Source organism: Lonchura striata, chromosome 32 (genome assembly GCF_050655825.1).
Source record: "Lonchura striata isolate lonStrDom1 chromosome 32, ASM5065582v1, whole genome shotgun sequence".
Taxonomy (NCBI): Eukaryota; Metazoa; Chordata; class Aves; order Passeriformes; family Estrildidae; genus Lonchura; species Lonchura striata.
Genome location: NC_140734.1, coordinates 3,065,520 through 3,076,052, shown reverse-complemented (window position 1 = coordinate 3,076,052; position 10,533 = coordinate 3,065,520). Strand labels below are relative to the sequence as shown.

At 56.1% G+C, this 10,533-nt stretch overlaps 1 protein-coding gene across 1 annotated transcript; it reads left to right on the top strand.

Moving 5' to 3' along the window:
• Window positions 1-2,019: 2,019 nt before the first annotated feature.
• On the top strand, window positions 2,020-5,398 carry LOC146764618 (serine/threonine-protein kinase pim-1-like). Its single transcript, XM_085564059.1, has 5 exons — window positions 2,020-2,058; window positions 2,160-2,381; window positions 2,463-2,526; window positions 3,202-3,299; window positions 5,309-5,398. Exons 1-5 carry the CDS (start codon window positions 2,020-2,022, stop codon window positions 5,396-5,398), a joined length of 513 nt encoding a protein of 170 aa, XP_085420185.1.
• The last annotated feature ends 5,135 nt before the right edge of the window (window positions 5,399-10,533 follow it).

Below are 10,533 nucleotides of genomic sequence, written 5' to 3'. Positions count from 1 at the left end.
TTGGAGGTTTCCTCACAAAATTTGCCCTAAACCAGGACAAACAGTCACAATTGTGCCACTTCACCAGTGGCACAACTCCCCAGCCCCCCAGGAAAAGAAAGGACATGTAAAGTTCTCTAAACATTTGGCCTGCTTTGCTGCAAAAGTCGTGCTGCATACACAGTGCAGTGTGGAAAGCCAAGAGAAGCTGGAGCAGGTGGCAAATCTTGGGACAGAAGCTCGACCTTGTTCTCCATGAGAGGTTCTTGTCAAGAGCAGACAGGAGAAGATTCCTGGAGAAGTGGAACAGCTTTGCAGAAGTGCAATGAAAATGAAAGAAAGTATCTAAGATGTTTTCCTCTTTCTTTCTATGCTCCCCTTTTCCATGTTGCACGACTTCTCCATGCCATGAATTCCAAATGGATCTCACCTCTAAGATGGGTCATTTAGCAAGTTATAAACACTCTAAAATACCATGAGCTACACGCAGTTTTCCTTCCCCTGTTTTTACTGGAAAGCAACGCTGGAGACATAAGTGCAGTGCTTGGGTCAGGTACGAATCCTACAGCAAGGGAATGTGCCCCAAGGGTGTTTGAGCCTCAGCAAGGACAATGCACGGCAGCGACACAGCAGAGGGGATTCCTCTGCCAGTGTGCAGGAGTCAGGACTCTGGATCTGGGCTCCACACTGCAAAGTTCCCGTGTCTGGACAGACGAAGGGGCTGTCCCCGGGGCGCGCGGGGCTCGGCCGTGGGGCTCGTGGGGCGAGCGGGGAACGGACACGCGGACAAACGGCCTCGGTGCTTCAGTTGCAGAGGCAGCAGCGGCGGCGGCGGCAGCAGCGGCGGCAGCAGCGGCAGCAAAAGCAGTTTTTCTCTTCTTTCTCGTTCTCTCCTCCCTCCCCCGCTGTCGGACACCTTCCCCTCGGTGTCCTTAGCCGGTGTCCCTCTCCTCTCCCCGCCTCCTTCTCCCCATGCCGGGCCGGGCCATGCCCCCGGCCCGCCCCCGGCCCCGGGCGGGGCTGCCCCGTCCCCGGCCCCGCCCGCCCCGCCGCGGTCTCGCCTCCGCCCGGCTCTGGCCGTGCTGGCGGTGGCGCTGCCGGGCGGGCATCAGTGCCTGGGGCTGGGCCGGCATCGCCGCCCTTTGGCTCCGCCTGGCCCGAGCCCGGCCCCGGCCCCGCCGCAGGGTCCGGCCCCGGCGCCGGCGCCTCCCGGGCCCCGCGGAGGACACACGCGGCACGGCCGCTCCCGCCGCCCCCGCTGCGGCTTCCCCGGCCCGAGCTCCGCCGCTCGGCAGCGCGGCCGCCGGCCCCGAGCCTCCCGTGTCCCGTTGCCGAGACCGAAGGCCTGGGGATGGCCGGCCCGAGGCGCTCGGGGGGCGCTCGGGGGCCGCTGCTGGCCCCGGGCCGAGCGCTGACAGCCGCGTCCCGCCCGCAGGGAAGGCGCAGGAGGCCCTGCAGGAGCGGTACCGAGTGGGTTCGCTGCTGGGGCGCGGCGGCTTCGGCAGAGTGTTCGCAGCCACGCGGCTCTCGGACGGCGCCCCGGTGAGCGGCGGGGCCGGCGGCGGGCATGGAGGAGGAGGAGGAGGAGGAGGAGGAAGGAGAAGGAGGAGAAGGAAGAGAAGGAGCAGGAGGAAGGAGGGAGAGGAGGAGAAGTGGGAAGAAGGGAGAGGAGGAGGAGGAGTGGGAAGGAGGGAGAGGAGGAGGAGGAGGATGGAGGAGGAAGTGAAGTAGGAGGAGGAAAGAGGAGGCAGAGCAGGAGGAGAAGGAAGGAGGGAGAGAAGAAGGAGAAGGAAGGAGGGAGAGGAGGAGAAGGAGGATGGAGGAGGAAGAGAAGGAGGAGGCGGAGGAGGAGGAGAGGGAAGCAGGAGGATGGGGCTCGGCAGGGCGGGCGGCGAGCTCAGCCCGCTGCTGCCTTTGGCTTGCAGGTGGCCATCAAAAGGGTGCCACGGAACCGCGTCCGGCGCTGGGGCGAGCTGGTGAGTGAGCGGGGCCAGCGGGAACAGCCGGGCCGTGCCGGGCGGGGCTGAGGCGAGGCCCGGCATGGGGGAAGCCACCAGGACGCCTCGATGGGGAGCGGGCGTGGGGCCAGCGCAGGGCGCAGAGCATCCCGGGCTGGCTGAGGGGTTCCCCTGCCCTGGCACGACATCAGTCCCACTGGTGGCACCGTGGTCCTCCCGCAGCCCGACGGCACCAGCGCACCCCTGGAGATCGTCCTGCTGGACAAGGTGTCCACCGGCTTCCCTGGTGTGGTCCAGCTGCTGGAGTGGTTTGAGCTCCCCAACAGCATCGTGATGGTGCTGGAGCGGCCGGAGCGGTATCAGGACCTCCTGCATTTCATTCGGGCACGGAGGTTCCTGTGTGAAGAGGTGGCACGGGAGCTGTTCCGCCAGGTGCTGGAGGCCGTGCGGCACTGCACCAGCCGCGGGGTCCTGCACCGCGATATAAAACCAGAGAACATCCTGGTTGACCTGGCCACTGGCCAGGCAAAATTGATCGACTTTGGCTGTGGCACCTACCTGCAGGACACAGCCTACACTGACTTTGCAGGTGAGCCTGGGCAGGGGTGTGCTCCCGGTCCCACCATGTCATGGCCCAACATCTCACAGGCCAAGCTGGGTGTGGCAGCGAGGATTCTCCCTTTTGCTGCCAGTCAGGGTACTGAGTCTTTACCTGAGTTGCTTTTGAGCGGGGCTGGGTGGGGAGGCATCTTCCAGTCCTGCTGGCGGCCTTTGCCCACCACTCTGCCTGGGGCTGGGGTTGGAGCAGCAGCAGCCAGCCTGACAAAAGCACCCGTGGGTGGGGGTAGCAGAGGAGGGGGCCAGGACCAGTGCACCAGCCAGTTTGGTGTGCAGGCGAGAGGAAGGGCTTGGACTGCTCCACTCACCTTGTTTTCATAATATTTTATGAAAACATAAAATATTGGCTTCATAATATTTTTGGGGCACTGCAGGTAGGGAAGATAAGGACCTGTTTTTTTCCCCCAGCCCTGAGTGGGTTTTTTCTTTATATGTCATGGTCAGGCCTTGCTGGGGCTTCTGCTGCCCTCTTCCAACAGCAGTGGCTTCTTGTCCAACCCTGAGTTTGTACACAATCCCAGGTGCTGGCGAGAGTGCAGCAGTCATCCCATGTGCCACTGGGGCAGCCCCTGCATGCCCAGGGATGCTGGGGCCAGGCTCTGGAAGCAGCAGCATCCCCCTGATGAACTCCATCTGTATTCCACAGGAACACTGTCATACAGCCCCCCGGAATGGACCCGCTTGGGCTGGTACCATGGCGGGGCAGCAACGATCTGGTCCCTGGGCATCCTGCTGCACCAGATGGTCTGTGGGCAGCACCCTTTCAGGAGGGGCCGGAAGATCAGCTGGGACCATCAGCTCTCGCTGCCACAGCGGCTCTCTCCAGGTGGATCCTCATCTCTGGCCACGGGGGAATACCAGTGCTGGGAGACAGCAGCGGGCTCGTGAGCATCTCGCTCTGGCAGCTGCTGAGGAGGTGGCACATGTCCTGCTCTCCTGCTCTCCTCCACAACAGGGAATTGATAGGAAAGTTTAGGCCCAGCTGGGAGCACAAAAGCAGCATGGCCTGGGCATGGGAAGAGTGGGGCAAAGCAGACAGGAGCCTTCTCTAGCTGACTGGTGGTTTCTGGTTTCTCTGCCCAGAGTGCCAAGAACTTATCAGGTGGTGCTTATCCATGCACTTCTTGGACAGACCTTCCTTAGAAGACCTGTTCTGTGAACCATGGATACAGGATATTCACCTGTCATAGATGAAGGGAGAGAGCCTCATGCACACTTTGCTGCAGGGCCCTGGTAAGTTACAGCTCCACACATGCCCTGGCAATCAGAAGCAAGGAAACCCAGACTTTTTTCCTTGCCTATATCAATGCACTGGGGTTGTTTGGTGGGAGTATGCAGCCCTTGTGCTGGAGCTGAGCTGCTCTACCCAGCACTGGTGGCTGCCATCCAAGGTGGTTTTGCTTGTCCCAGTTGCCTGACAGCTGGGGCCCTGGGCAGAACCCTGACAGCCTGGTCTGACCCCCAGGGAAGGAGAAGGAGCCCCTGGAGAAGCTGTACCAGGTGGGGCTGCTGGAGACAGCAAGGACAACATCAAGGATGATAACCTCTTCCTCAACTTGGCTACTGGCAGCTGAAGATGATGAACTTTTGGCACCTTCTCCAAAGCCAGGCTCCACAGTGAATTTGCAGATGAGTCCACAGCCGGGGAAATGCTCCCAGATTTTTACATTGCTCAGACTGGCTGGGAACAAAAGGTTCCCCCTGTGCTGGGCAGATGCAACTTCAGTCGGCTGCCCAGCTGCTTTTTGGCAGGGCTGGGGGCATGGGTTGGGGTGGATACAAAATGGGAGTTGGCTCCTGGCCCTGCTAACAGCCCCCACCACCCAGCATGGCCTGGGCTGAGGCTGGGGCTGGGGCAGCCAGCCCGACACAAACAAACCCCCATGGTGGGAGCAGAGGTGGGACTCCAGAACCTGTGCAGGGGCTGCTGTGCTTTGCAGGCAAGGAATGGCTTGGGCTGCTCCACTGCCCTTGTTTGCTTTGGGATCACTGTTATTTTGGGGGGCAGTGCAGAAGGGAAGAGAGAAAGTGTGGGCTTCTCTCCCCCATGGGTGGAATTTTCCATAGCATGAGGGGGTTGGGCCTTCCTCAGATCCCTGACAGAGATAAGAGTTTTTTTCTTGCTTCCCCTTGTCTCTAATCACTTTTCAACAGTTTGTTGTTTGTTTTTCTCGAAGAAGCGTTCTCTGTATGGTCCAGTCAGGATTGGGAAGCGATTGGGAGCAGCTGCAGCGTGGATGGGCCGTGCCCTTGGAGAAGGCTGAGGACATCATTTGGGACCAGCTTTTCTCCCAGTGGAGGATGGCGTGAGGTGAGTCCCGGCCTGCTTGGCATGGTGGGATCAGAGCTTTTGGGAGATGGCAACAAGCACAAGGAGGCTCCTGCTCTGGGCAGCTGCTGAGGGCTGGATGTGCTGTGGCTGGCTGCAGGCTGGGAATGTCCTGCCCTCCTGCTCTGCTCCCAAAGGCAGCAGTGATGGGCAGCTCTGGGCACGGCTCTGGGCACAGCCAGCATGGCCTGGGCTCTGTGGGCAGCTGGGACAAGGGGACAGGAGCCTTCAGCTGACGGGTGGTTTCTGGTTTCTCTCCTTGCAGCCAGGCTCTGCGGGTGCTGAGGCTGCCCTGGGCTCTGCCAGGGCTCTGCTGGGCTCTGCCCTGGGCACAGCTGGGCTGGCTCTGCCCTCACATTGCTCTGACAGCTTTGCATCAGACGAGCCAGTTTGAGCACAGTGCCTGAGCTTTCTCCTTTGGCAGGTGAGTGAGACTCCCCTGCAGGCCAGGAGATTGCAGCTGGGGACACACATCCAGTTGGCAAGGACCCAGACTCTCCACAGTCCCAGCTGAACCCCTGAATCTCTGCAGGAATGCCTGGATCTCCACTATTCATTCTTCATTTCTTTTTGGCTGGAATTGTGCAGTTGCACTTTCTTCCTCCTCTAGAAGTGCCATGAGTGGCCAAAGCTGGCAAGTGAGCCGTGTTCCTGAGGCAATGCAGTCTGGAGCTGATGAATGGAGAGTTGCCCTTCCCACTTCCAAACCAGAGCAAAAGGCCGTAAGTGGGATTTTTCATCCATAAGAAACCCCTCAAAATTTCAGAGGGAATGTGCAGCTCATTCACAGAGTGAGAAGGAAGGTCATCTTCTAAAGGATTTGGGGTTTGACAGAGTTTAGATTCCCAGTCCTGTCTGGAGTTGGAAGGGCCCCAATCAATTTCCTATTGCTTTGACCACAATTTAAAATAACAATGTTGGAAACAACCCCCAAAAACTTTAAAAAAGGCTGCTGAGGTCAGTAAGATGGATCCATGCCATCAGCACATTTACAATGTAAATAACTGAGTTCTCTTTTTAAAAAGATCATTTACCTCTTAATGCAAAGTTACAGAAGATGTTTCACTAACACTTGGATTTTATTTGTATCTTTTACAATTCATCTAATTGTTTTTTTTTTTTTCTTTTTCCTTTTTTTTTCCCTAAATAGAGGTCCTGGCCCTCTTCCAGCCAAAGGGGAAAGGGCCCCACCAAGCCTTGTTACCCACAGATAACATGGTAAAGCTGAACACTAAAGGACCTTGTGGGCATTATTCTGGAATTAAAAAGGTGCCAGCTCCATGGACAACAGAATTATTGTTCCTAACTTGAATGAGATTGAGCAAAAAGAATGAAGAACGGTGTTAGTAAAGTACTACAGATGTCTGTAATTTGTACCTTGATAGTCAGCCAGAACCTTTGTTTGCCAAAACACTACAGAGTTTCACCAAGGGATCAGTCATCAAAAATGTTTTGAAAATGTAAAGACCAAGGTAGCCAAAGCACTCAGTGTCACTAATTGCTGGGTATGTTCTCAGCTGAAGCTGGGAGCAATGGGGTTCCCTTGGAGGGCTCACCCTGTGTGGTGGCCAGAACTCTGTCAATGGGCTCTGCCTCGTAACGGAGTCAATGAAGGGACAGTTACAGAAAACTCTGCTGTGGGACACAGGAATACAATGATCAGTGAGACAGGATTCACTCAGATTTCCCGTCAGGAGAAACCCAACCCTGTTATAGTTCTAGAGGCAACAGTGTCAGAAGATTTCTGTGCTTTACCATCACTGCCAATGTCAGTAGAACTTGGGGTGCTGCAGCTGGTCAGTGTCAGTGTCACACCACTCCCAGCTGCAGGGCCACCATTTAGGCTCCTTCAGCAACAAGCACACGGAAGACTTAGGGCCCAGAGAACATTTTCCACTCAAAGAGTGTCTTGGGTTTCAGAAAGCAAAAGATTCTGGTTCGCCCTGCGCCCCATGTGTGCTGCCCTGTCCTGTGGAGTTGACATGAAGGAGCTGAATGGATTATTAGAATAGGTAGCAAATGATGCTGTTAAAATGTCCAATAGCACATCCTATGAGCTCCAACAAACACAAATGGGGACTCCAGAGAACTACACGGCCTCGGATTATCTACTTGCTGGCCAAGGAGGAACCTGGGCTATCAGGGGATGAGGATGTTGCACTGCTAGCCGTGATGGGTTTGAAGGCCAACAGCCAGGAATCACCTTGGCAGAAAGAGCAGTAGAAGAGTGGCAGAAAGAAGAAAATTCTTCTGGGTGGGATTGGCTTCATGGCTGCCAAATTGGAGGCTGCTGTGAAATGCATTCGTGGCAGGGCCTGTCATCATTGCAGTGTGTGCACTTGGTGAGTTGCTGGGACACTTTGTGCTGGGAAGTGGAGTATTGAGACCTTTCTTAAAAGATAGTGTCAAGAAAAGAGAGGCATTTGGTAAATAAGAGAGAAGAGCAACAATTTAGGCATGTTTTAAAAGGAATGTGAATAGCTCTGAGTAATAAACTGCACTTAATTGTAGAACAAGAGGAGATGCCTTTTTGCTTAATACTTAAATGTAAGCTGTGTTACTGAAAGAATTGTTACGAAGGTTGTAGTTGATTGTAGGTCTCAGAACCAATCAAAGTACCGAGGCCTGAACAAGTTGTGGTGATCAAAGCCTGAACAGGCCCTGAGGCAAAGCTCATCTCTAGATGAACCTTCCAAGCAAATGTTGTATTTGTATCCACTCATTAACGAAGCATGATTAACAACATGATCCATGTATGTGTTCCTTGATAAAACATGGATTTATCTTTCTGTATTTAGAAACAGACAAGGCCACATCTGGTCTTCTTTGGGGGTGAAGGATCAAAGTCAACTCCCTTGGTTCCTCCTTCAGCCCTGGCCAGGCTTTGGGAGAAAGCAGTCAGGAGAATGAAAGCACATGTTCTCACACTAGCAGTGATGCCAGCTTGTTTGTTTAACAGTGTAAAAGCTGGGTCCTCTCCCAGCTTTGGGGTTGGAGCTTCATTGGCTGCAGAGGTGGAGGCACCTGCAGGAATTCCCAGTGTCTGGGAGTGGCTCTCCACTCCTTGGCTTCCCCCAGCTGATGTGTGGCTGTGGATGATGGTAAAGCCTGAGGCTAACTGGTGATGGATCTTTCCTTAATCACTCCAGGCAATCTCTGGTAACAATGACTGGATGCATTGCTGAGCTTTTTTGTAATGCTTTGCTAATGATGATGTGCTTTGCTGAGCTTATCCTTTTGTAATTCTTTGCAGCTGTGCATGATATAAATGACACAATTCCTTCACTTGGTGTCTGTGTCTTTGGTGCTGACCCTGCCCACTGGTGAAACAGGGCCCCCTCCAGCCTAAGTGTTACCTGGGAAGAGAAAAGCCATCACTCCAAATGTCCCCCCTTCCTCCTTGTTCCCCCCACTTTATACCCTGAGCGTGATGCCCCATGGTCAGGGGTATCCCCGGGGTCAGTGGGGGCCACCTGTCCTGGCTGTGTCCCCTCCCAAGCTCTCCCACAGCCCCAGCCCCTCTCCAGCGTGGCCAGAGGAGGGGCAGGCCAGGCTTTGGCTCAGTGGGAGCTGAGCAAGAGCAAAAGCATCTCTGTGTGCCCAGCCCTGTGCTCAGCACCCGGCCCAGCAGCGTCTCAGTGCCAGGGTCTGTGCCATCAGTCCCTGCCAGGGGTTTCCATGGCACCTGCCAGGCCAGGTGACCCAGGTGTGGTGTCCCAGTGAGGGCTGCCATGCAAACAGTGCCCAGCACTGCCCCTTTCTGTCTGCCTGACCCGGCCTTGGCCCTGGCCCTGGTGTTTGCTGCTGGTTCCGCGGCGCCTGACCGGCCCGCGCGGCACAGGGCAGGCGGCCACGGCACAAACCCACAGCAAGGGCTCCCCTCTGGCTCTGGGCAGTGACAGCAGCCCTGAGCAATGGGCTGGCGCAGTGGGGTCGGTGCAGTGTCCATGGCAGCAGTCCCTTGCAATGGCCAGTGCAGGTTGGGATGATGATCCACCCTCACAGCCGGCCCAGGGCAGGTGTGCGGTGCCCTTCCCCACAGCCTGTCTGCACAGAAGCACTTCCAGGGCTCTCTGCATTTCCTTTCCCTCACTCCTGAGTCACTCACACACCTCCCAAGGACCCACTGGGAGCTTTGAGCTGCAAGGAGTGCAAAGCTGGTCTGTCCTTCAGGAGTTGCTCTCATTCTGCCCTGAGCCAACTCTGGATTTGTGTTCATTGCAGAACTTCCTGTGTGTCTACAGCATTCCATGCAGGGCTCTGCCTTGGGGAAGGGGAACCTCCTTGAGGTGCCTAGGGCTTGGCACACACTTGAGGAGTGTGTCTGTTTTAAATAGGGAAGCTTAGGAGTTTTAGATTGCTTCAAAAAATAAAAGAAGAAAACCCCTCTTTGCCTGAGCGCAGCCATTTCTTCAAGCACAGCAGGTCCCAGGTGACTGAGCAGAGACAGGACGGGCTTGGGCTATGTGGAGCAAGGTTGTCCACACTGCCTCAGACCTCAAGGCACAGCTTCTCTGACTAGGCCAGACATCCTCAGGAGAGTCCCTGGGCCAATATCAGTCGCTGAATGCTGCAGCCACCTCTGCTCTAAATAGAACAATCATAAAATATACTCTTCAAAGAGGAATGTGGATTTTTTGGAAGCTCTTGCAAATAGTTTTCCATCAGTATTGTAGGAAACCTTCCTAATGGACTGCACTAGAGCAGAGGGAGATCTGGGCAGAGCCATGGTTTGTCAGGACTTGCTTGATCCCAGTGAGCCCTGTGGTGCATTTAGAGCTGAGCCCTGGAAGCTCAGGGCCTGATAGGAGATTGCACCACCCTAACCAGGAGTCAAAGTACGAGGAAAAACCCAAAGTGTCTCAAAGCATGAATGGGTCCCCTGAGGTCCATCCACAACACAGACCCCTCATGGACTCGTCGGAGGAGAGAATTGGAGGCCAGGATGGCACAAACCTCTCAGAGACTCAGTGTGGGAAGGAAAATGGGAAGTACCTTAAAAGAACTGCAGCACCTTGAAGCATTATTGAGCCCCATTGAGTGTTGTTACTGACAAAGAATCTCCAGGGACCAATTCCAGCAGATAATTGGAGGCCATGGTTGCACAAAGCTCTCAGGACTCCAAGGCAAAGCCCAAGTCCTTGGAAGAAGCTGCAGTCCCTGGGAGCATGAAGGAGGGCCCAGGGCCATTGCTGCCCAAGGCTGCCCAGGCCAGGAGTGCAGGGAGGCAAAGGCTCTGTGTGGGCAGCTCAGCTGCTGAGCAGAGCCTGGGCTGGCTGGAGGCAGCAGAAAGGCCAAGGCCTGAGCCCCAGCCCAGGGAAGGCAGATCCTGTCCCTGCCCGCTTGCTCAGGGCTCTGCCGGGAGCACTGGCACATGGAGGGGTGCTGAGGGCAGGACAAGGGATGGCAGTGCCCAGCCTGGCTGGGGCTGTGCCAGGAGGCCCCAGTGCCTCAGGACAAGGTGTCTCCTCCTCACAGCCCTTGGTGGCAAGACGCTGCTGGGCCCCAGGGCACCAAGGCTTGGCTTCTCCTGGCCACTGCCAGCCTTGCCAGGGCCCTTGGCCATGTCCAGCACAGCTTGTCCTGCGCTGTCCCACAGCTCTGCTGTGTCCCTGCAGGCTGCACACTCCCATCTCGCTGCCCCCGGGC